At 35.8% G+C, this 27,626-nt stretch overlaps 1 protein-coding gene across 5 annotated transcripts in view; it reads right to left on the minus strand.

Annotated features, from left to right (window-relative positions):
- Positions 1-27,626, minus strand: part of LOC103814438 (neurabin-1-like) — a 42,253-nt gene that overhangs the window by 10,784 nt on the left and 3,843 nt on the right. For all 5 annotated transcript variants that reach the window (XM_030240196.2, XM_030240178.2, XM_030240173.2 and 2 more), the window contains exons 3-16: positions 16,287-16,419; positions 15,790-15,910; positions 15,173-15,277; positions 14,872-14,992; positions 14,286-14,432; positions 12,510-12,563; positions 10,522-10,751; positions 8,352-8,448; positions 8,082-8,271; positions 7,126-7,277; positions 5,994-6,327; positions 3,603-3,687; positions 2,951-3,022; positions 2,285-2,480 (exon numbers count right to left, since the gene is read on the minus strand). In XM_030240196.2, coding sequence (XP_030096056.2) covers positions 2,285-2,480; positions 2,951-3,022; positions 3,603-3,687; positions 5,994-6,327; positions 7,126-7,277; positions 8,082-8,271; positions 8,352-8,448; positions 10,522-10,751; positions 12,510-12,563; positions 14,286-14,432; positions 14,872-14,992; positions 15,173-15,277; positions 15,790-15,910; positions 16,287-16,419 — 2,037 coding nt within the window. The remainder of the gene's footprint in view (positions 1-2,284; positions 2,481-2,950; positions 3,023-3,602; positions 3,688-5,993; positions 6,328-7,125; positions 7,278-8,081; positions 8,272-8,351; positions 8,449-10,521; positions 10,752-12,509; positions 12,564-14,285; positions 14,433-14,871; positions 14,993-15,172; positions 15,278-15,789; positions 15,911-16,286; positions 16,420-27,626) is intronic.

The raw sequence follows: 27,626 nt of genomic DNA on the forward strand, positions 1-27,626 counted from the left end.
ACATATTTTGAGTTCATATCAACAAAAAGGAATATTCTTCCCTTGAATTCTGGGAAGATAACTTTGTCCCTTGCTTTTAGATTGTTTTAGTAACAAGACTCACTTCTGAGTGGTCAAGCCCATTTCTTGGTCAGTTTTAATGTCTTTTCACAGCAAAACAAGCCAAAACCTTGTTACTGTACAAATATAATTATCAACCCTTAGTTCAGATCTACAATAATTAGTCTTTCATTTGAAGCAGCAACCACTGTCACATTACCATGTTTACAAAAGACCCCAAATATTGCAAAGTGAAAACAGCCTGCTTTTGGAGAGGAAAAGTATGATTTTATGATTAATGAATGTATGAGAATCTGTTCTTCAACAGGATCAGCTTTCTACCATTTTACAAAGCACGAATATAGCTGGAGACTTGCATAATCTTCCAGCTGCTAGTTTGTAACTGGAACTAAGGAAGAGAGCAGCAAACAACAATTACATACTGGAGCATGAGAAGGAAACAAAAAACCTCAAACCAGTAGGCAAGAAACCAGCTGGAAGGTTGAAACAGCAATCATCTTGGGAAGTACAGTTCAGTAAGAAGAAAAGACTATTACTTCAGAACAATGTGGAAAGGAAAAGAGCATTCAATCTGGTAACACATGTAACTTTTTGATTGCCAAAAATAGGTGTGTATGGTAGGTATATGAAAACTTTAGGAGCTGCTTAAGCACATTATGGGTGCTTATAGTAGAAATGCAGCAGTGGGACTTTTACTATGCTTACAAAAATTATTCAAATCAGATAGAAAGGAGCAATGAAGAGGGGACCAGTGGATTCCTCTGAATCGATGACTTTGAAAGATAAACCCAGTGATTGCTTATCTATACAGGAAACACCTCTTCATAGCTTTGCTACAGGCTATTAGGAGACCAACTGCAGCCTAGCAAGAGACCAGCCCATTAGACCATTCCTATTTAATCAAAAATTGTACCCAAGTGTATTCATATTCTTTCCAAATTCTTGGGTTATTTACAAACATCTTTTGGCCACTGCAGGCTCCAAGAGAAGCAACCAATGCAGGAGCTGTAAATACACAAGACTGATGCACACTGGGCAGCATTTTGTGAAGTACTGTTCTACTTCAGAGATTAAAAGAATTCCTACTAAGTCCCTGTGTTATAATAAGGATTGTATAGTTCTAAAACCACTTTCTGTACTTTTTAAAAATTATGAACGCAGACAATTTACTACCATCACAGGGACTAGATTTACACTAGGGAAACAAACTATTTAAAAAAAGGTATTACAACAGCGTTGTAGTGCAATCACCATCTGGAAACATGGAAAGCAAACTTATCTTCAATCTCTGCAAAATATCAGTGACTTCATGGACTACAACCTGGCAAGTTTCTCTTCCATATATACAACTAATTTCTTTCTAACAGCACAGAAGAAAACCAATACATGAAAGGGTATTTTAGCCATCCAAAGTGAAGAAAAAGTGTGAAACCCAAGAATAATAATCAATTTGACAAAATCCAAAGGAAACAACAGTCAGTAAAATTGCTAGGAACAGTGTTAAACTGAAAAAAGTTTTACCAAATATTCAGACAGCACACATATGACACCTTTTAGTTTCTAAAGCTGTTTCTTTCAAATAATTTAAACTGTTAAGATGGTAACTATGGTTAAAGACTGAACTGTGCAGCCTCAGTCTCTGAGGCTGGTTAAAAGATCTGGTTAAAAGGCTCTAAATTATTAGATTATTAGCTACTCCAAAGCCTGGGAGACAGTGTTCTATAGATATGTTTCTTGGCTTTTAATACTGTATGTGTTAATGAAAAGTAGGATACTATCTTCCTCCACCAGTCTGGTGCTCCAATCCTACATTCCAGTACAGTAAGAACTGGCTGGCCAACTGTTTGGACAGCTGACCTCTATTTATGCACAATTCCTCCATGAACTAGTCTGGAAAACAGATTAGACCTCTAAAACTATGCTTTCCTGAAACTAGCATTACTTTCAGCATTACCAACTAGTGAAAAAACATGCCCTGTGATTCTTCCTTAGATGCTACTTCAGCCTGAACAGCCTCTACTGATGCTTCGACTGAAGGAGGGAACAGAAACACACACAATTCCTGCTTGTAAGAGCTGTAGTATCTCAAACTTCTCCAGCCATGTTTGTAGCGGTGATGTGGTAAAGGACTAAGTCATTAGGCTTCCACACACTAACCACTGATATTTTTACTTTATCAAAATACAACATTTAAACATTCAAAGCATAAATTAGTCATCTTTACCTTGCTTCTGTTCTTGTCTTGACCATGCTCACAACCATCCTGCCCACTGTGAGTAACCTGCAGACTGCTACTTGAAACCTGAGGCTCTTTGTGGCTGTCTCCAAACCAAGAGAAAGGCATGCAAGTAGGAACAGGGGAATCTGAATCTGATGCAAACAGATTGTTGCCAGAGTCATCCAAAAGTTCTCGGGAACCTCTGAGATAAGCAAATGAAATTTTGTTTCAATAACAGCAGCAAAACACTGCATTCCCCCCCCCTCAAACACACAACCACCCTGTTAAAAACAAGAACAAACTCAAACTACACATTTTTAGCAGTTTCATAGCACAATTGATACTTGCTTTTAAATATCCATGCAAAAAAAGATTTAAATAACAACTCAAATTTTTGTAGTATTTCACATAATTTAATAATTTCAAGTAATTGCTAACTTAATTTACTCAACATTCATCTTCCTAACCAAAATACAGTTTTAAGGTTGTCTCCTCTACTCTCTTCTGCGAGATTAGAAGCTCATCTCTGTAACATTAAATCTTCACAGAATTTTGCCACTGTTATACACAGAATGTACTTTTACATCAAAAATTAATGACAGTTTTAATGAAGTTCTTAGGTTACAAATTTTAGGCATGCAGCATATATGTATAAACTAACAAAAGAACTACCTGCTATCCAGAGAACCTCGCAGATTTTCTTTTTCTTGCTTCTTACCCTTGCCCCCAGATTTCCGCAATCCACTGAAGTGAAAAAACACAAATTTCATAACGCACTCACATTTACATTTCTTTAAATCAGACAGTTAGTTTTCATATTGACTTCAACAGTTACAAAAAAACTACATTTATATTGTTACACAAAGCATAATTCTTCAGATTATGCATGCAATTTAAGACGTTTTGGCACTCATATTCTATTTAAAAATCATGATAGTACCCTTTCAGAGCCACAGCTATCAAAATAAATACAGAAAATGCCTAAAGAAGCCTAGCATATAGTGTATATAACAAGGAGGAAAACCACAGTTTTACTGCTACATTAATGCTTCTAAGCAATGCACAGCAACTTGGGCAAAGCCACTAACTGTATTACCAGTGTGTGAAATCAGCTGATTTTTATGTTATACACTATGATGCATTTATTGCAGTACCAGTCTAAGTCTTTAATGTTAGCTGGCTTCAACAAGCTTTACCCCATCTTCAAAAGTGTTATGAAGTAGCATTACTAGACTCCTCAACATTGTTTTATTAGAGAACATAATATTCTTAAAAATAACCCAGAACAAAACTTATTTCCAAAGAAACACATGTAAAATCTCACCCAAAATCTGGAAATCTCCTTTTGGACTTCCCTGATGGAGCTACTTCATTTGTTTCTGCCATCCTGTCTTCATTTTTCCTTTCTTCTGTTTTTATAGAGAGATGAAAAATATAAATGTTGTTGTAAAAATACCTGCAATTTACAGCTACTGATGATGAAGCTTGTAAGTCAGGTACTAAGACCTGGGTGTCAGTGTTAAAACTCCCATTCCTGCACACAGATAATAACTGAAAATACTACAGCCATATCAGCCAGCCTAAGTTATTTTCTGTGGCATCTTCCCATCATTCTGTCTGTACCAGCCATTGAAAAATGGCAACATAAGAGTTGCTGATAACTACTCAAAAGTATTCCTTTTGATAAAGAGTAACTCCATATAGTCTACAGAAAGGTAAAAATTACCACAGTATTTTGCTCTAATGAATTACATACAAAAGTTACTTTATGTAGGGTTTAGAAAAAAGTACCTCTTTCTTTCGCAAAACATCAACTTCAAAACAAAACACAACCACATAACCAGTATAAGATATAGCATTTAGTATTTCTTTATTACCCTTGAAGTATTACAGATGCTCCTCTAGTATTATTTTTGGTCAGTAGCTAGTCCAGGCCAGCTGCTGCAAACCTGGGCTACGTTCACAAGCTGCCAGCTCCAGGAGGTGTGCCTAACCAACATGATGGTCAGTACCTGGAGAGCAGGCAGCTCCTGACAAGCTGAGTTTACTGGAAATGGCATACAAACTGTGGCTATCCTGAAGAAACAGCTGGGACTTTGAAGCTCCTCCAAGGCTCTTGTAACTGGAATACAATCTCTTAGGACCCATTTTTTTGCCAAAGGAAGCAGGTTCGATACCAGCTTCTCAATTATTATGCAAAATTAGGTGACAAGAACCACACAACTTCTTCTCACTGGACTGTGACAGATTACTGTAAGTCCTAAATGTACTTACTTTTAAATTCTCAGGCTAATAGACTTTTAAAAAAGAATTGAAATAAATTCTGTGTTACAAATCAGGTGTTTCCTAACTTAGCTACCCGTGAAAGAGATGCAGTTCACATTTTGAGAAACAAAGTAAATTTTAAGCTCTACCTTCAAAACAACTTCTGACATGATATATACAGACTCCTTCAAAGACCATAAAACCCAAAAATCCTGTTTAGTACACAAAATTGAGGTCAACTACTCATCACTCCATCAGCAGATAACCATTATATATTTCAGGATGGATTACCTCCAAGCTTACATACCCGACAGTCAGGATAGTCAAGAGTTTTCCCCTTTTTTTCTGCATATCTAATCAGTAGTTTCTGATGAACATTAGAACTTTAACTAATTAGTTAAGCACTCTTTCTAAATATATAACATCCAATAAATGATAATTACAGTTAATATGGTTCTTTTTCCTATCAACTTGAATACAAAACCAGAAGAATTACTTTTAATACTGACATTTGTTTCCACCTCTATTTCCAAAGGCAGTATTTTAAGGAAAGAGGTAATTTCTTAAACATGGCACAGAAGGTTAAAATACAGACTGATAAATGAATGGATGAAAAGGTAATAGAAAGGATTAATTCAATAAAATAATAGGCAAACATTTAAATACAGTAAGAAAGCAACAAGCTAGCAGAAACAGTATTTAGTGTCATTTTGTTCACAAAGAGCAAGCTTCCAATACCAATCCTCAAGTACTGCATTAATTAGCAATTCCATAGCCAATTTACAAAAACAAAAGTTTACAATACTTCTGCCATCACAAAAAAACTGTACAAAAGAAAGCAAAATCACAGATGTATTAGGTATGTGTCTTAATAAGTGGGGTTTGTTTCAGACTATTTTTGTTTGAGTCTCTATAGACACATACAAAATAAGGACAGTACAAAACAAATCCTGTTTCAGTGTATTAAAAGAATGGTTTTGTCTGAGCTGTAGGGCAAAGACAGCAAGTAATCTGTCTTTATACATTTGTACTAGCTGATTACAGAAAATACAAATATTTAAAAGATTATATTAGATTAATTTTCAATTATTCATAAGAAAAATGCCAACTATTCCTACCAAATAATGATTAGTAGTGACTAGGCTGATTATAATGCCTTTGACCTTCTTCTAGTGACAAATATCCTAAGAGGGCATGATGAGGAATGCGGTAATTCCCACAATTCTCAGAATCTGTATCCTGTTTAAACACTGCATAATGTCTAGAAGCACAAAGCCAACAATGAATTTTTCTGGGAATCAGGAAATCCATCAGACTCACTCCCCAACACATTGCCACTTATGAGGCTAGTGTTTTGCAAAAATGTATTAGGACCTTTACTGATTACATCTAAAATTTGTAAATCTTCAATCCTGAAGAATTAAAATAATAATAAACCCATAAGTCTTACCCTTGGCTTCTTTCCCTTTCCCTTTTGCTTCTTTTTGCTTAACATTCTTGAGATACCCAGGAGGAGAATTTGGAGTCGTCCCTTCAGGAGGAGGTGAACGAGTGGTGGCTGTGCTACTTTCGTTGTTTGGTTTGTGCACTGGAGAAGAGTGGGTGGAGACAGAAGGACTTGACTCTAGAGGACTTTCTGTGCTTTGTCTTTTCTCAGGCTTTTCACTCTTTCGATCTGTGTCCTCCAGGCATGGGACAGGTAATTTTTCACCTGTTTCTAAGGTCTTAGTTAGGTACATGGTGAAAGATTCTCTGTTGAGAACATGGTCTTCTGAATCTTCATCCTTCAAAAAATTTGAAAGTTTATTTTTTGATAAACATGACATATAGTCATTTATTGGCTGTTCCTTTACCAGGGTGGAAGGATGTGCTAAGCAAATTTCTGCAGTTCAGAAATTTTCTGAACTTACATACTTGTGGATACCATCTGAATCAAACAAATCTGATTTTAGAGGCTGTTACCCACCTCTATACAAACCTTTCTGCACATCCCAAGTAAACTTTTTCTAGCCAAATCAGAAATGTTCTGGTACACGTTAGCCATTCCAATTCAATGCAGCCAGTTTTCAGTCTCACTGAATTAGTTCAGTGTCCTCCTTTTATGATAGGCTCTCTCATATATTGCCCATCTATACCTCAATTCTTCAGCTGTCTTCCAGAAACATGAGAACATTTTACTGGCACATTTCTGGTGAACTCAAATGATGACTTATGGAATAATGAAGCATTTCAGAACTCTTTAGTTTTTGAAGAAATTTGGTAAGTAACTTGTTCCAGATGAAAGCATAACAAATTAGTATATTTCACAACATATCACTGTATCAAAATCTTTCAGCAAGCAGAAGTAGCACAGAACAAGCTCACATAGTTCTTTGCTAACCTCCAATTAACTGTGCCACAAAAACACACCAAAGTTCCCATGTATGCCACGAACCCTAAAAGGCTTTTTCATTTGATGCAGCATAAAACTAGGATGCTTTGGCACAGCCTGACTGAAGCATGGAGAACACTTACAATAGTAAATACAGATAAAACTCAACACATGGTCAGTATCCAGAGCACATGATCATCAGTGTCAGTACCTGCAGACTTGCGGTCTGTTGTCCACCCCCAAGAGATTCTTTCAGCTTTGACCGAGAAGGTGGCTGGCGTTTTACTTTCAAAGCAAGCTGAGCTTTTGCTTTGTGGGCACTGGTGTCTAATCTGGGAGTATCCCCAACAAAAGCATCAAAATCTGCAACAAAAACATACTTTTCAAAAAAGCAAACAAAAACCTCAGCAAAAACTGGTAGGCAAGTTCAGCAACCCACTGTCCAGAAAAAGAGTCAGAATCTAAGTCAGAATTATTCTACCTATTAACCATTACTGTAAGAAAATACTTTTTATATTATACTACACTATTTTACGCATTGCAATATCAATTTCTATTTAATTTGAAATATACTTTTACCCAACTTCTTCAATTAAAAAAGTAATAAAATCCAACAGAATATCATTCCTATGGATTGAAAACTGAATTCTCTTCTCAAACAGATGAAAATTTGTGCCCCAGATGTGCTTTCCTAACATCATTCTTTAGGATAGAAGCTCTTTACAAAGTAAGAATTTACCAAATATTTTCAAAATTTCATTCTCATTTGAGCCTCCATCTGGTATTTCATAACATTGTGTGCATAAAATTATGAGGCAAAAAATCATAGCAAGTTTACCGTAAATTACAGCTTGAAATAAATGGGATTTTAACTGACATATCTCAGGGTTTTAGTCCCACTAGTAGTTTCATTAACAGAAAATCTGAAGAACAGTAAAAATAGTTGTCTCTCCATCCACCTCTTTCCCACAACACTTCAGAAATACATTACAACTACACTGAAAATGCTGTGGGAACCTAAGTATCCACACTGACTCAGCTAAAACATTTACCCAGTTAGTAGGAAACAGCAAACACTTCACTTCCCTTAACAACAAAAAAACACTATACATATAACTCCTCCTAATTTTCCTTAAGTGCAAATAAAAAATACTACAATCTATTTACCAGAAATCAGCACATCTAAAGAATTTATTCTTTCTTCTATTGATTTGATTTCTTTTTCATTGTCTTCTTTTATCTTTGACTGCTTATGAGATTGATCTGGACTCTGACAGCCATCTTCCAATAAACTGCCACCTTCAAACACATAAGGCATTTTCTCATATGCTTTCAATTTATTTTCAAGCTCTGAAATCTGCAAGAATTAAAATTCAGAAGTGAGATACAAGTCTCCAAGAATGCAGAAGTTTATTTCAAAATATAATACTGCTTTACTTTTTCCTGATATATTTTCAGTTGTTCTGCATATTTCTGGTCTCTCTCTTCAAGTAGCTTTGAATGATCTTCTTCTTTCTTCATAAATTCTATTTCTCTGGTGAAAGAAATATATACATGTCTATGAAGCAGTAATATACAGAAATGTAGAAAAATATGTTAAATAGAAATATGCACAACTGCATTTACTAAAAAGCATTCCATTAGTGAATGGTGACAAAAATCAGTCTGCAAGGTATAACTGATTCATTAATCTTAAAATGTCATAAAACGATGCATTTATTTGTATGCTGCTACTGTCTTCAAAAGAAAACACAGATGATTGTGACTTACTCTGACAGAAAAAGGATGCATGGCAACACTTTTTCTGCAAAGTTACAACCATCTCTCATTTTAAAAGAAGCAAGTTGCATGTGCATTTAAGCCTGAAATACATGCACAACTCCAATCATTACATCTTACTCTCTTCCACAAAGATACATGCACACACAGTATATTTTTATTCCAAAAGCTATGGCAAAATTCTTTGCAGAAAATTAAATTGCATTTTAAGTTTCTACTTGGTTCATCCTACAGCAATTGCAATGGCTGAGTTTTACAAAAAAAAAAAAAACAATAACTATAAGAAAGAAACAAAAATAAAATCTGTTTTTGCCTGCATCATATGGAATGACATACAAAACCAGAAAATAAGCATAAAACATCTACAACAGATGCAAAAGCTTCAGGGACATTCAAACGAGTAATGGGAATTGGCTGAACAGCGAGGGAATGGAAAGTAGCATGTTAGCAGTCATCTTCACGTACTTTTGAACTTCCATGTGGATAAGCTTGGGAGGAGAGGGGAAAGGAGACCTTTAAAAAGCTCACCAAACAGCACAAATACGTACTGTGAAAAGTAACACTTCTGGATGTGGACTACAGAGCAAAAGATCATAATAAATTGCCTTAAAAGTAAGTAGCAAGTGGAGAAATTGGGGACAAGAGTATTATACGCTTACAGCAACTACCAAAAACAACAGCTTTGCTCTGTGTTATCAGGACACATCTACAAATATTCTGCAATTACCTCACCTTTAGCTAAGAGGAAAGATCATAGAACAATTACACACTACCACATAACAGTGATGGCGCCCCCCACAGATGTATCTAATAAATAATAGTACTTCTACTGAAAAAACCTAAATCCTTTAACAGATTGAAGATACTGTTTTCATGCTGCCATTTTAGTGGTCTAGATACATATCCCCTGTGGTGGTGTACACAGGGGTCCCAGGATGAGGGAAGAGATGAGAATCTTGACTCTATGTTTCAGAAGGCTGATTTATCATTTTATGATATATATTATATTAAAAGAAAATGATATATTAAACTATACTAAAGAATAGAAGAAAAGATTTTAACACAAGGCTAGCAAAGAAAAGAATAGAATGATAATAAAATCTTGTGACTGCTCACAGCCTCAACACAAGTGGCTGTCATTGGTCATCAAGTAAAAAAAAATTTCACATGCTGAGCAAACAATTCTCTAAATCACATTCCAAAGTAGCAAAACCTAGAGAAGCTGAAGTTTCCCAGCTTCTCAGGAGAAACGATCTTAATGAAATGATTTTTCAGAAAATATGTCTGTGACAATCTCCAAACTTTCAATTTCTCTCAAAATTCTTTTTACTCCTCCTACAAGATCTAACTAACTCAGAATAAACCACATGTATCTGGCTATTATGAAATATCCTTTGATGCCTACTCTGTCTGGAACATTGAAGTCAGCCAAGCTGAGGGTTTTTCACAAAGAGTAGAAGGTCTTGCCTAACACCTCTTATCAAATTTCAAGCAGCCCTTCCAAAAAAGGAAGGGCTACTTGAAATGCTAATAGACGCATTACAGCTTTTAAATTAAGTGGTTTTTTTTTTAAAGTTGTCATTGAAATATTAAAGAATTTCTCCTTAGCTATAAATCAACATCAGCAGCAAGATTTTCAGAGAGCCTTTCCAGAAGTTTGTGATGTAGTGGAGTAATTCAGCATTTGTAGCCCACTTCTTCCCTGTACTCTAATAAATGAAAAGAAAGTGTGTTAAGTAAATCCTATTCCCCTAGGTACTGCTGACAGTTTTCCCCAAGTTGTACAAAACATACAAGCAATAGAGACCGGGTATTTTGGGGTACTTACTTTTGTTGGTAGTCTTTAAGCAATTTCTTGGCCTTGTTGTATTTCTTTTCAAGGGCATCACATTGTTCCTGAGTCTCTTTAAGATGCTCATTTACTGTTTTGCATAAATTTTGTGCCTCTAACCAGTAGGTCTCTAACTTTTTAATTTTCTCTTTGCTTTCATCCAGGTTTTGCTGTAGTTGGGCTCGATTAAATTTCCATTCATTTTTTTCTGCTTCAACAACTTTTAACTGAAAAGATTAATACTTAATGAATTAAACTAAAAGATGAAATAAAAACCAGTTGTTGATACATGCTTAAGAAGAGAATAGCTAATAATAATTACATACTTATCAGTAATATGAAAACAGGACAACTTTTAAAGTAATAACATCAACTCTTCCAAGCCCTGCCAATCTAACCATGTTTAGAACTGAAACCCAAGAGTCTTTTACTGCTTCCTCATTGGTATTGCATCCTTCTAGACAGATTAAATGACCTTATATTGTTCAAGATCTCACCAGATCATAATATCTCTGGAGAAGCCTAATTTGAATACCTTCAAAGACAACTGCAGATAAAGAATCTTAACCTGTACAAGACAAGCTCCCAGTCCCACTACTTTTTGTCAACAGCTATTTGAATAAAGATAACATGACCAGCTGATCTTCCCTGGTAACTTCATATGACACTGGTGTCCCTAATCAATGATGGCATGCACAGAGTTTCTTTTTCTTGAGTTAATGTCCAAAATCACCAAATATTCCCTCAGTAAAGGAAAGGGATGCCAGCCCTTCAGCTTAACAGCAGCCACATTACACAAGACTATGTCAACATGTGAAGCTCTCCAGCCCTTGGAGGAGTGAACAGGCAAGATACAGCTTAGTCTATCCATGCCTCCTCCTTTGGGGACACCACTTCCACTGAGGAAATAAATCAGTGCTTTGGAAGCCAGTTAAGATCACCTTCCAATGGAACAAAGATATGAAAGGACCAAGAATTTCTTGAATTTAAAACAGGGTCCTAAGTTGTACTAACACCAACAGTTTTAAAAGCTTTTGTGCAATCCAGTTGGGCCACATACCAAGAATACTAGAAAGAGGAGGAGCATGGTCAGAAATCAAGAAGTGAACTGTCATAAATAGCTTTTTCTGCCTTGCCTCAAAAATTACAGAGTGCATGAAATACCTCAACAGATACTGCTACTGAGAATTATTGCAACTACTATGCAATATGCCACTACTATGCCCTCTTCACTCGCTATCTGTTCCCAGCAATGCGCTGCAGGTTGTCCTAGGATATGCATTTCTGAGCAAGGCAAAACAGAAGGGCAATGGAAGAAAAGAAGCTGCTTGCTCACACACAGTATTTTCAGAACAAGGCCATGTATAAATCTGCATCAGTGGAAAAACCAGCAAAAAAGAACAAGAAACATTTTCTCAGAATAAGCAGAGGCATTGAACCAATCTTTAGCAAAAACCAAAACTACTGGAAAAAACTCTCTGCCCAGACCAGGTCAGAAATTTGAGGTGAGAAAGAGGATAACAGAAATAACTTTCTGGTAACAGAAAGACAGCCACAAACCATTGTCTGGCCAAATCTATTCTCAAATAAGACAAGTTAAATCCACTAATAATGTTCTCATATTTGTTTATGAGCTGTTTCATACAACTCTCCACAGCATTCAGCTACTCTAAGTAGTAATAGTGAAGTGTTCATTTTAAAGTGGAGACTTGAGGGCTTTTTTACTTGTTTTATGTGACTTTTGGGGCTTTATTTGTTTGATTTCTTTTTTATTATTTTATTTTGAATTTGAGCATAGCTCTTCAGCTTAGAAATGTCTGTCCAGCATAAAGTAGAGAGCGCCTGAGGCATAAACTGATTGCTGCCTTTTGAATTCAGCCCATTCCTGGAAAAATCAGTAGCCATAACAACAAAACAAAAAACCCCCCCAAAACAAACCACCCAACAAAAAACCCTACCAATAATTATATTCTTTGAAAACTTACTTTCTCCTTCAGTTGATTCACTTCAGCTACTGTTACTGCATGTTTTAATTGTAGCTGGAACAGATGAAAAAAACTGTATGAGCACACACAAAATTACATTTGAAAATGTTAGTTTTAAGTATTTCTCCATGAATCCCTTTTTCCCCAAACTACTGTTAGGGTTGCATAAAGTCAACGTAATTATCTGTCAATTACAGGAGAAGTCATCATGAGTTTTATTTCAAAAAAATTAAAAATTACTCAAACTTCAAACAAGTTCCCCAGTACATAATCACCCTAAAATCTCACATTGTGGTCTGTACATTAAGCTGAAAAGATTACGATAAGGTTTCAATGTGCCAGGGTAATGAAAAGGCAGAAATGCACTTAAGATGACAACTGGGACACAGAATGAAGGAAAAACTTAACAGTACTAAATATTTTTACAATCAGTACTTAAAAAAAATGTGTTTGCTTTATTTTAAAATTAAGCCATGTATTTTTACACCACAAATCTTCTTTGATTATTAGAAATCAAAAAGACTACACTTAAGCCAAATGTAAAGATTTTTTTTTTAACAAGTATTAGCTGTTCCTTGTATCTCTCTTTCCATCTGTAACCCTGCAGGGATTTTCTTTTTGTCAAGGCACATTGCACCAATCCCAAATTAAAAGTGGTGAATCCATGACTTTTATTTTTCATTTAGCTTATGTTAGTAACAGCACAGTAATGATTCTACATGAGATTATAATTGTATCCCAAGTAAATACAGCACTTAAGAAGTTTCAGCTTGCTGCAATGCTTCCAAACCTAGAAAAATTGTGAATGTTCTCTAGAGATCAGCAGCCTGCAATTTCTACTTCCTCAATGACATTGGCAATGTTATCAGGAGAACAAACTTAGCAGATCTGCAAAATACCAATCCAATACCAACACAAAAATAAGCTGATGTAGCAGCAAACAGCATATGATAAAACAGTTTCTTTGCAGTATATTTTTCTCGTCCCAGAGTGAAAATGACAGGCATTTAAATCTACCAGAGAAGCCTGGACTCCTAAATGCCAAAGTCTGTACCATTTAAGTCCCTGACTAAATCCCACAGCCCTGAATAAAGCAAACATGCTCATTTATCAAAACCCTGGGAAAAGAGAACCACACTATTTCCAATTATGTTAAGCTGTGATTCAGTCTGAAATGCCCTACTGGGTTTACAAATCCATTCCTTCCAAAAAACACACCATAAAAATACTCTCCAAGCCAAAAATATGCCTATCTACAGAATCAAGTCTTTTATGTACACAGATATCTCAGAAGACTGCAGAAACTAAACATGCTTTTCTTGTCTTCTTGAAAAACAAGGACTTGAGACCATTCAAAGAGGCATATCTGCACAACCCCCATGCTCTCTGCAGCTAAAGCCATTCTACTGGGCAGCAAACACAAGCACAAGCCAATGGGCCACAGGAGAACTAAGAGAAGCATCCTATCCATCTAATGCAATACTCAGACAACAAGGACATAGTTGAGGCTGGGTTCTTTCACCTGTTTCCAAGGACTTTTTAAATTTAACTTAAATCAAAAGATTGCTTAATGTAAATATGCATAAGGAAATTGGATATAAAAAATTACAGAAGACCTACATTTCATTGGACATTTACCAGAGATATTTATTGGTGACACTGGGAAAAAAAACCCAAAGCAAGAGAAGGAACATGAAGGAGATTATATCCAAATCCTACAAGGTTCAGATGTTCCCCAGTGCATCACAAAGAATATTTAAGAAACTGCTACAACACCTCTTTAAATTTAAGAAGAGACTCTGCTGAATCCATATCCAGTAGTAAACCAAAATCTTCATTTTCAGGAAGATCAAAAACTTCTACAGATTTTCCATGTAAATGTGACTCATATGTATCCTCCTCCTCCTCATCATAGTCATCATCCTGACAAAATGAGAAAATCACAACATTCTGTAATACACAACATTCTGTAATACACACTACCTTTTGCATTAAGGTAGTAGCAATAACCAAAGCACAGAATCAAGGAATCCAACCAGCTGCAAAACTTTTTTTGACTAGTTACTATTCCTTTTTAATTTCTTATACCTATGGTAAGTGTCAAAGATAACTTGCAAATACCTTCATCAAAGTTCCACAAAAGAGAGCTAAGAAAGACATGCACAAAATTGTCACATACAGATGACAGTTAAAAGTGTATTTTGGATTAGTGATAAAGCCATAACCATGTGCCTTAACAACAGCAGTGTATGAAGTGCTTATTCTCCTGTTTTTACCAAGTTGCCTGTGTTATCCTTTTTTTGCCTCAGTTGGATTAAACCCCACCATTTAGCCCATTAGCAGAGCATGAACAATGTTTTACCTGCTCTGTATCATCATGAACATAGTGCTGCTCATACAGACATCTCTCTTGCTCTAAGGTCTCACTAATGAGACGGGCTACTTCACTCTCAGCCCCCGGCTTCTCTCTCCCAATCAGGAACCTACAGGAAAAAAAACCAAATTATCTTGAAGCAAAAAAATTTAAGACATGCTTAAGAAATGAGTTTGCTACACTGCTGCCTTCCACAATATCTTTGTAAAATTTTCATACTGTGGTTTTGTATTTTCCATGACTGAAAACTGACAAAAAGAAACTATTATTCCAGAGAAAACATACGTACCTCACGGTGCCTTTGGTGTTCTTTAGTACAGTGGCTGCAAAGAACTGAGTAACTCCCACTAGACTTATGCCATCAACCTCAACAATCTGATCATTTACTTGAATTCTGCAAAATAAATAAATGCTTAGCTATCATTTAAACAATAGTATTTTGGCTTGAAACATTTTCGACATAACAAATATCACTTAAAACTCACTAGTATTTACAATGATAATTTCTGACTCCATTCAACTTCATTGCTTAAAAATAGTCTCCTCATCCTCTGTTACTATGTAAATCACCAATTCCAATTTACACAGTATCTGACTCAATGTTTTTTATATTATTTACACAGTGACTAGTGTTCTAGAGTGTCAACATGATTTTGTGGTACTTCTACACATGAGCTCATTTTGAACATTTCTCATATATGCTGTAAGTAGATCTACAGTCACTTAGCAAAAAGTCCTATAATAAAAAACTCATTTTTTAAAATTTAACATAAAGCAAGAATGTAATAATCACTCAGTTGCATTCAGCTTTTGTACTTTTATTCACAGTATTCAGCATGCTGAACGAAATCAACTGGGCTCAGTGGGAAATTTGTAAAAAGCATAATCAATTCAACAAAAACTCACCGTCCATCCCTCTGAGCAGCTCCACCATCTGTTATTGTTTTTACAAAAATACCTAGTTTTTCCAGTCCCTGATCAGCACCAACTCCCATTCCAATGATACTGATGCCCAGACCCCTGTCACCTAAGGGATTCAAAAATCTAACATTAGCTGCATGACATATGATGGAACAGTTAGCAGAACTGAGTTGTTTCAAAGCATTCCAAGTCTTTCTACACAAAAGATAATAGAAATTCACTTTAAAAAAGAGAAAAAAATACAATATATTTTATATGTAGATACTACTTAAAGCCTTTTTGCCCTGTAGTCTTCCTAACTTCAATTCAGTATGACAATCTGCACTTAATATTCACTAAATTCACTAGACCAGAACTTGCCACAAACCCAACCCTTGACACACATCCAAAAATTCAAGACCTAAATTCCAGGAATATACAGCTATGGTTTTATCTTTTGTTCTCAGAGTATCTTTTGCAAATGTTCAAGATTTGATTTGCACCTTTTTCAATTTCCACAGGAAACACTTCCATTTTTTCCACCCTTTTCTCAAGTTCATACTCAGCTGAGGCTGCCACAGGGTCAACTTCTTCATTACGTCTATCGTAGTCTTCATTTGAGTAAGTACTGAAAACCTAAGAAATGTAACAGAAAACTTTTTTTAATGTCTTCTCACCTCCTTTCAAACATCATATAATTGAAAGACAATCTGTAAGGAAATTAAAGTGGTACTGTCAGAGATCTCATTTTGTAAACAACCATCAATTTAATAAATACTGCTGCTGTCACACAGTTTCCAGCTTGCACAGAAGTAACATTTTAAGTTTCAAAACAATTACTTTAACAGATTTTATCTTGCAAATGCACCAAATAGTTAAAAGAAATCAGTCAGCTCCTCTTTGATATCGTGTGACTTTTTCATTAGGACTACATTCCACCAAATCCTTCCTCTCTTCATCCCTCCCCCCACACCATCTGCCAATTGCAGTGTTTCAAACAGATGTAGTTTTTTGATTTTGCAAGGGAATCACGCAGTTTCCCAGGAAAAGGAAATGCCTTGCTACATACATTACTATTTTTAGTATTCACTCCAGCTGAGTTTCTGAATTGTTAAAAATAAAAGATAAACAAACAACACAAATTAAGACAGAAATCTAGAAAGGAAGCATAAACTATATGAAACAGGGTTAATCTTACATATCAGCATGTTCGTTAATTGCATTTAAATTAAGAAGTTCAGAAAGAAAGGAAAAAATGTCACACCCCCATTTATCTTAAAAAATAAGGTTTATCTGCTAAATGTTTTGCAGGCACTGAGTGTTTTATCCAACATCATGGTAAGGCAAAAAACACACATTGTTGCTGCAGCAGCCATCTCCCTAATCAAGAACATGCAGCACTGACACTAAGTTCATTTACACTGGTACTATATTTTTGCAACTGTTGTATTTTCTGCTGAGACTACCCAACAGGTAATCATGGAAATACCACAGCATTAACTGTAATTAACATTTTCCCTGTGAATTTACACTGACTAGTATATAGCTTTAGCTCTGTAGAGCAGTAGCTTCAGACACCAAACAATAGTCATTGAAACAGATTATCAAAATGCAACCAATATAATTCAGTATTTCCTGTGAGGAGCCTACTGCATCACCTTCAGACTACAACTTGAGATCAACTTCACAAACTCTTCCCAAACCCTGCAAAACACCTACTCCAGAAACGTGGCATGGCCATAGAGTCAGTCCAGTAAGCAACTAAGATTAGATCCACTTGACTGAAAGGGGAGGAAGAAACCCACTCTCAGAAATCTTTTGTCTTCCACAATGAAAGAACCTTCCTTAGAAGCTGTTATTCCTAAGTCTCGCATTAAGGTCAATACAAAAACTCCTTGTGACTTTCATACTGATACCAGTAGGCAACAACTGGACACAGAAAGACAACAGGGTCACACTTACAGTATGTCTTCCATGAACTTTAGAGAAAAAATCTGCAAAACAGATAAAGAAAACCATCTAAATGGTCTTATTCTACCACTATCAGAAAAAAAGGTGGCCAAGTTCTTTAAATTAATCACCCTCCTCAGCTCCCAAATCACTAAATAGGATACATTATTCACCCTTTGGAACAAGACTGGCCTAGTTTGTTTATTTTTCATCCCAACAGAAAAAGCAGCATCTCCAAAAACATAGTCAAATTATGATAAGATGAATTTGAAACTATTAATAAAAAGGAAGTTCATGTGTGGACAAATGATAACTTGTTATTGAGAATAACTGAGTTCTTGCGGGCAAATCAAATACCAAGGCATGAAAAAAAGTATAAATTCATGTACATATTATCTAGTATTACCAGTATTACTAGAATATTAAAAAGATATCAGCTATCAAATGGATGAGCAAAATGTGGAGAATGGCAGTAGTTCATTTTGGATACAGTGACACTGTATTTTCTCAGTTCTTTACAACTCAGTGGTCTAACAGAGCAGCAGATGATGCAAGTAGTTATCATCTACTGAAGAATGACATTCTTCAGGGAAGAATGAACCACAGGGATGACTGTGGTTCTTGCACAACACTATCAAGTGCTAGAAATTTGGGGAAGCAAAATTGCGCCGTAACAACAGCATTATGTACGCTGCAAGCCTTGGGCACCAGCATTAAAATATCTCTGGAACTTCTAGAAATGATTTGTTATTTTCCTCACTTAAAAGTAACAGAATTGTATTTTAGACTCTCATGGAATTTGCTCATTTTTCTACAAAACTGATTATAGGAATTATTAATCTACCAGGAGTGAATAATAGAACTGAAAACTAGTAGTCACTTAAATTCCAGTGATGTTTATAATTGCTAGTAATGAAATAATGTCATAAACATATCTATGCAAATGAAGAATCCTAATATTTATGCATACTACCTTTCTATGAAAAGCCTATTTGAAATCAATTCTGAGTAATTCACCAAGAGAAAAAATTCATACTTTTACCCTAAAGTGACAGCTGACAACTGTATGAGAACACTTGGGTAATACTCTAAAAACCATAACCTCACAATTAAAAGAAGGTAGCCCTATTTCCAAATAGTAAGAGCAACAATCTTCAGAAAAAGTAATTTTGAGGAAAAACATTAATTTACAAAGAACAGAAGAAAAGTAAAACTTATGACCAGTAGCCAAACACTGCAAAAACAGAGAGAAAAGCAAAAGCACACTATAAAAACTATGACTGAAAGAACAAGAGTAGAATACAGAAATTTTTATTGTGTCCATGTAATCATAACATTGTATTTATCTTTTATGAGAGAGAAAAAAATGTTGATATTAATACAGAAAATACAGAACTGGTCAGCAAGTTGTTCCTGCCAAGAAGCAAAAGTAACATTTAAACGTGGATAATAAATAATGTAAGTTCACAGTTTAGAAGACTGATGAGAAAGCTAAACATGTTCATCCCTCTGCTGTGTCTGGCAGGGTTTAGTCACTGAATCAAATGCATTACAGACAAAAGAAATTCTAATCTTACTATTCAGAAACCGCTGCTAGCTAGAGATATAAAAATTATTAGTACCGCAACTGGTATTTTTAAAAGATATACTTTAGCAAACACAAGTTATTGGCTCAATACAGAGGAAACAGATGAATTTTACTGTGGAAACCATGTGAATTTCACAAGCCTTTTACCATAGCTTTGTTATATATCCAGGAGGTTACCCTAACATTAATAACTTTTGGACACTGTCAGGCTAACAAATGGCAAAATGTTTTCTGAAAAGGTATTTTTTTTTTCACTTAAAAGCTTTTTCCTTCAGAATGAATACAATTAATTTGATTTTTAAAAAGTTCTGATGGAAGGCTTAATTTTTTAGAATTATTTGAATTAAATTGTTAAGACAATGGTAAATTTTCAAACCTACTTAATGCTCAAGAGAGCATTATCTGGAGAGAAAACTAGCTACACTCTTCACATCAGAAATTTAATCACTTTTTGAATGCAAAACTTGGTTTCATATCTTTTATGAAGACGATTATCTAGACATCCTCAAGACAAGACCAGCACTCAAAAAACACCAACACACCTGTCTAAAGGATCCTACTGTTCAGTTCCTGTAACTATTACAGAATTAGAAATTTCTTATATCATCTTAGTGCTAACACAGAAAATAGCATTATCACAGAAAAACAACAATGACCTTCACATGCTTCAAGCTCTTCACAGCACAGAAGAATGTCTACTTAAATGTTACTTTTAGAAGAATATGAATTAGAGGGCAAACACTAATTTACCATATGTTTGCATGAAAATGCTGCAGACTAAAAAAACACAGTCCATAGACCTCCACTCCAACATTCATTTCTAGTACATAGATTTGTTTGTGCCTAATGAAAAGCAGAACATTAGAAAAGTAATTAAACAGTAAGATTAGGAAATCAGGAACTGCCTCGAAGGGCTTCCAACTAATTAGAAAGGAAGCAACATCCACATCTCTATAAAGTTCTCATATAATCCTGCAGTTTTTTATGGGAAGCCTCCCAACACCTGCACAGGCAGTTACAGCAACACTGAACATCTGAGAGAGGCCCTGCAGCACACCCAGCCAGGACCACAGCCCTCGGTTCACCTGCCCTCACTTTGAACGTGCCTGTTTACTGACACTCCATAAAGCCAAACATTCAAAACACAAGTTAAAGCTCAGGAAAAATGATCCAATAGCAGACAGTTTCAGCTTTCCAAATTGAGGCCTTTGTGATGCCTGGCAAAATGTGAAGTGCCCATGAAAAATCATTTGAAATAGCAGCACTGATGTAGGACTGAAGCCTAATGTACACTTTACAGTTTACTCTCACTATCTCCCTCTTCTGTTCAAGTAGACATCTTGCTACTGCTATCCTACTCTTCCCTCTACTTCCAAAAGCTATGTGGTTTGCATTTTATTAGCACTACTTTGTATATTTTAAGTAAAAATTGCCTATATCCAATCTAACTCAATTCAGGCTACATAATCATAGAAGCAGCAAAGAGAAATACTGTGTTTAATTTGACTTTTTAAATACTCACACCTTTACTCTTCAAAAAGTTTTCAGAATGGCTGGCAACTGGTAAAGGTTGATATTATAAACAATTACACTCAAGATAGCAATTTCTGTTACTAACCAGGTAGACAGGCAGGCTCTACGCACTTTTGTCCTTGGTATTGCAGCTTGGGATGACTTAATCAAAAATCCCAACCAAGTCAGTTTACATAAAGTCAAAAGTACAGTCTTGCTTCACATCTACAATACAAACAATTTCATATGGACAATGTCATCATAAATAAACCAGTTTTTTACCAGTCTCATTTTCTACTTAATTCTCAATAAAACCAGTAAAATTTATTCTTTAGTTCTGTTTTTCACTGCAGGAGTTTAAACACTGTGGCCTGCTGAAGAATAAGACAAACAATATGGCATTTATTTCAGTCAGGCTATACTAACTACTTGAGAAGGAGTAACATTCACTTTCAGGTATTTAATTTTTAAATTCCGGTGGAAGAAATGTGGAAGACAAAGAAAAGCATCCATTCCGATTCAGAGCACTGATTTTATCTCATTTCAGATATTCAGAAAAGTTCAGAGACAATCCGTGATCTTCGTCTGCAGAAGAGCTCTGCAGACCTGGCTGTATTCCTCCAGCAACTCAAGTTGAGGTGGCAATGCTCTCTGACTGACAAAGAGACTGAAAGGCTCCAAAATTAGTAGCATGTGACCAGAAAAAGAAAAACTACTCAAAATATCACATAAAAGGGAGCACACACACACAAAAAAAAATTAGCTTCTGAAAGCTATATATGTGTATAAAGAGAGTGATTCAATTACAAACCTCTGTAAACTCCACAGGTGTCTTGGTACAACAGTTTACCCCTGGTGATCCACATAGATACACATGTATCTATTTAGTATTCAGCAAAACAAAAATCTTGGCCTGAACAAATCTAAACAGCAAGCAAATCACTATGGGGAACTTCAAAAGAATAACAGTGAACACAAAAATAGTCCACCTCTATTCTAAAGACCTTAAGAAGAAACAACAAAATAACCCTGTCATCAGGGGGTAGCAGATCAACTCAATTAACTAATCTGTGTTAATACAGTCATTAGCAATGATCAATACCCCAGGTCTAAAAAGAAGGGTCAATTCACTATGCCAAGCCACTTTAGAGGGTGATGAAAGAAAATATCTGAAAAATAAGATATTTGACATATTGTATAATACCGTCCTTCTAAATAAAAATGTAAGAACCCTGTAAAAACCTCTGCTCAATCCTCATGATCTCAAGATTACAAAATATGTACTCAGATAATGCAGGCAAATCTCTTTTTACTTATGTCCTTCTTAGTGTTCACTTTTCTTTTTGTTAGAATTATGTGGAAAGGGGATAATTTATTTTTCCATCTCTCCAGAGGTAAACTGCAAAACAGTTTTAGCTACTTCTGGTTCATTTTTTACCTGGCTAGGATATGTATTCTCACATACTAACAACAGTAATCATCATCAAAAGAAACTGAATCTTCCAGCACTTCAACTGTTGAGCTACTGAACTTGTCTCCTACAAATCTGCTTATCTTTGCTGACCCCCACCACTTCCTCAGTGTTTCTTCTAATCATCTCCCACGAAACCCTTAAGTGCCTCATATTCACCTTTTCTCTGTCCTGTTCCCCACAGCTGTTAAAAGACAGTGCAGGCTGGGAATACGTAGTGATCAGCCAGCATTAATCCAGAAAGAACAAGTAACTTTAACTAAAGCTGCAGCCCTGTCATCAGTGAGGCCATGAATACACACCTCCGATACAAGTGCTAATTTTCTACAAACCAATCAGTACTTTAAAAGTACCTTTTAAAACCCCTCTCTCCTTCCTAATAAATCCAGCTGAAATTGCTAGAAGTTCGAAGCTGGAGGGACTGAAAAGGAGAGTGAGGACAAGCAGGTGATAACCTCACCCGATCTCCATGACCTCAACATTCTCTTATTTTTCTATTGTTTTCTAGCATAACCAAATACATTAAGCAGGTCAGTTGGTATGTTGTCTAATTGCATCTGCAGAATAATTCAGTTACAAATACACTGAGATACTAATGTAAAGCGTCAAGCTGCTCTAGCAGTGAGCCAGGATATAAAAAGAAATTCTTAATTTTTTCTGTTCCAATTCAGATTTCTGATCTACAGCCTCATGTCCTAGCACAGGACTCTCATCCAAAGATTCCTGAAATGCCAAATCAACCTACTATTGTAAAACTTATATATCAAATATTTACTAAAAATCAAACCAGAAGATGTATGATTAAAATAAACAAAAAAGCCAAAGACAGCTTGAGTTGAAAGAGCTTATTTCCAGACAGCTGAACAACCATCAGAGCATCAAAAAACAAGGACCATAAAGGCACCAGGAAGATTCAACACAGAACTCTGTAACACAGGTAAACCTATAAGGAGAATTAAATGCATTTAGGCTTAATAAACATTTAACTTAAGAAACATTTTACATGTATGAAAACTGAACTTTCAATAAAGGTTTAAAGATTATCTTTTCTCAAAAAAACCCCAAAACAACAAAAAATTTCAAATGCGTGTAAAAATATATACTTTCTTCCTCCAGTTATTATCCATATCTTTAATCTCTCATGCTGTTAAGTTGCAGGAATGCCATACTCTCAGATGTACACAGAACAAACAGAAGTACTGAGATGAAAATATGAAGAGAAGTTGTATTGATGTTACATTACAAATGTCATAATTTTGATGAACAGAGCTTCAAAACAATTAAAATCTATGAATTTAAAGAAGCAAATTGTCATTGGAAAAGATCCCAAACAAAGTAATATGGAAAAACACATTATTTCTGTCAAGAAAAAAAAATCCCAAATATAAGTCAATTCTGTTTAAATCTACTCTCAAATAAAATCTCTATTTTCCTTCATCAACCCTCACCCACATCACATACTTGTTTCTTAATGCCACAGAAGTACTTTACAGAAGTGCTTGAGCAATGGCTGACAAATGACCAGCCACAAATTCTCTAATGCCTGAAGAAACTCCAGGGTTTGGGTACCTTCAACCCGGCAGTGTATTTTATACCCCTTGCTATGTATGACATTGTCAGTACACAAGTGAATGGTTCAAAAATCAGAGGCTGTATGAAGCTGAAGCACTGTGCTACAACATTGTGTTAAAACACAAGAGTCTACACATTCACCTACAAAATTTGTACATCTCCTAAAAGTGCATCTTCCAAAAGCATTTGCAGGTATGCTGCCAAAATCTAATTAAAGGGTTATCTTCATTTAGTTTTTCATCACCTTCCACAGTAAGCAGTTTTGTATGAAAAACGTTGAAGAATAGGAAAGGCTGAACACCACCACCATTTGTGCCCAGCTATACATACAACAGCTTTGCTGTGATGTGCAAGACAAATGGCAATACTATGAAGGATTCCCATATTCTCTCAGAAGCAGTTGAAACTAGACTGGTTAGGATAACATACAAACTGTGGAGCTGCTTTCAGTTTCCTTATGAAACAAAGTTATGATCAGCTGTGACAAGTATAAAAGTAATGCTATTATGAAGGTTTGGGGTTTGTTCTGTTTACTTTTTTAAACTGTTTTCTTGACTAAACCAGCTCAAAATATATTACTATTCACAAAAAGCTGGGAACAGACACTCCCATGCAGCATAAACTAGATAACACTGATAAGTAAACAGAAGCAAACTGCAGCAGCAGCTGTACTATCTTTTCAGCTTGCCTGAGCTACAGACTTTCTAAGGATCATAAATCATTGCAGAAGTTAGTCACTGTGCTATTAAAGATTTGGAGGACAAAGTTTGACACAGCCAGAGGTGAAAACATCTCAAGAAATCAATTTGAAAACAAGCATTTGTTTTCCAAACAGAAAGTTTCAAAATTACAAACATCAAACAGCACTCAGTCATTACCTTGAAAAGCTTTAATTAACATGAATGTAATCTCGTTACTGACAGCAAGTTAACGTCTACATTACAAAGGCAAAATGAAATATAAAGGGATGACAGAAGAATTACCTGATGTTATTTGCCTTGTGTGTAATGCTGATTGTTTACACAGTTTTACTCAGAAAACTTCAAGACAAAGGCAAATTCAGTTCCCTAGCAAATACCTTTGACTAATACCTTCCTTACTGGCTTCATATGTGGCAACAAGAGACTAAAAATTGCTCATGTACCATAACACAAACCCAGACTGCAAAGTTCTGCTAATAACTGTATTGTATCACTCTCTAAACTACTTCAGGAAAACAAGAACCAAGATAAAATGTTCCCCAGGGTCTGGAAAGGTCAAACAGTGGCAAGACTTTGAGAATCTGGTCACCCACAACAAGTAAAAAATCCCATATGTCGTTTATCAACAACTTCTATGGAATTTAAACACTTCTTTTAAAGTCTCATCTGTGCTTGCTTTCACAGGCACAGGGCAACACAAAATAACAGAGTATTTGTGTAATTATGTTCCATCTTTCCTGAAATTATCAGATCAAATTATGTTCTCAAGCCCTGCTACAGATGTCAACAATTACGGACCTCCACCACAGGTCAGATGCAGTGCTAACAGTGTTAGCTACCCCTGGGAGCTCCACAGTCTCCTTCTATTACCCAAAGACCTTGCCAATATTACAACTGACTAGAAGCTTTAAAACAGAAATATTAATCAAGTTCTCTTTGTTGCAGCAGTATAAATGCAATTTTTAAGGTGCCTGAAGCGCTATCCATTACCGACAGACATATCCAACCTCCCTTTTGCGTATTTCAAACACAATGGTCAAAGCTCCTTCACTGCAGAATGCTGCAGATCTGAGAATGTGCTTTTTCTTGCCCAATACATTTTGAACATTTTGAATTCTTCAACTCTACCAGATACCTGCTAAACAGCAACTGCAAGAGATACAGATGGTTTCTTTGTCATCACTAGAGATTCAGAATGAAAGCAGCAAGAAGGCAAGGACAGCCTGGCCTCTCTCAGGAACATCTGTGCAAAGAAGAATCACAGACCTTCCCTAGTGGCTATGAATGCCTGAAAATGGCACTCACATTTTAGTCACACTTATTAGTGTAAATAAAGCTGAAAAAAGAAGCTACTAGGATACGTTTCTCACCATGGCACTGCTCTAAGCTGTTCTCTTCCAATTTAGGATGAACCAAAAATCTATGAAGAAAGATGGAGAGATTTCCTTCTGTGAGCTCAAACTGGGATTTTCTAAAAGGTTATTGAGATATTAAAAATACAGAACTAAAGAAAGTTCTGGGTAGGCAAATAAAAGTTGGAATTCTTTATTTCATAGAATACAAATCCCAAAAGCCATATAACCAGGACTTATTCCCACTAATTACCATAGAAAACATGAAGCAAAAAAGCAGACATGGGCACAGAAGTCATTGCTCAAGCAAAAGGAACAAAGAGGGAAAACCTATTGAAAATTACATGCAGAAAGAGATCTCTATAGCCAATGTAGGAAAGATACAGTCAGTTCTCACGGAAAGGGGGTAAAGGAAGGCAAGTATCACAAGCTTCCATTTAAGTGCCTTAAAAAGTATCTCAATAACCCTATTGCTATTAAATACAGTTTATTCTGCCAATCCAAGTGGGGCACTATGGCAAGAAGTACATTATTTTTCATAGGAAACTGCTACCAGTTACTTCTAACCATTCATCTCTTGATTGTGTAAATGATAAACTGAGACAGGTTGCTTCCTGTAGCTTTCAGAGAAGCAGCTATAATTGAACAGTGCTTGTTACCAAAACCTGAGTTTTGTCTACACAAGAGCTACCATTACAGTTGGCACTGAGATTTCTACTAGGGCTTTCAACTATGTCTGGCATTGACACAGCAAAGAAGGCAAAAGTTTGTTAAGGGCCACTGCTCCAGTAGGATATCAGCAGTGATCAGTAAAACCCTGCCTACAGCTGGAAGTCACTTAACACATTTACAGTAGACTCTACACGGCACTTTGCTCAGATACTGAGTGCACAAATGCATGTAGAAATGGACTGATGCCCCTCTGGCTCTCTCCCAGCCCTAACCAGACTCATTATGCAGTTTTCAATAGCAGCACTCTACCCTTCACTGCTCCAGGTCACCACTAAAGCAACATCAACTAGAAGAAAGCCATATAAAGTCAGCTTGTCTATGGAGAGACTATAAAAAACCCACACGCAATAAAACTCACATTTTGCCAAATTTTTTTGCCACTATCAAAACATTTTCTGGGGTATAGCACTGGTGTGTGTTAGCAAACTGGGAAATTATAGCTCTCTGCTGTGGGAAGTTCAAGAGTCAACAGAATTTTTACATCACTCTGATCAGTAAAATGAGTCCTGACTCTCTACTAAAAAAGTGTAAAAGCTGTTTATTAAAAATTATTTCTTTCAGTCATGTGATAGTACAAGAGAAGCATGCTGAGGAAAGTCTGCACAGTCTCCCATTCCATCCCTGTCTGTCTCCCAATTCTCCTTCCAAAGTTTAACAAAGACTAGAATAATTCAAGTCGGCAAGAGACTATGGGTAAACATAGTTCAAGTTGTGGAGCAACTTATTTTGTGGGTATTTTTGGTGGGGGAAGATCAGACACATGAATCTTTTTAACTTGTTAAAGTTAGAACTTACACTACTCCTCATTAGCCAGTCCTCCCTCTAACTTTCACTTCTATAACTCCAAAATAATCGTGTTAACACTCCTACGACTTATTCACCCATCAATATTAGAACCAAACAACATATATATGGTTATTATTGGAGAGAATTCTAGAATCTTAAAATACAAGAACCAGTCATTT

This window comes from Serinus canaria, chromosome 7 (assembly GCF_022539315.1).
Source record: "Serinus canaria isolate serCan28SL12 chromosome 7, serCan2020, whole genome shotgun sequence".
Lineage (NCBI taxonomy): Eukaryota > Metazoa > Chordata > Aves > Passeriformes > Fringillidae > Serinus > Serinus canaria.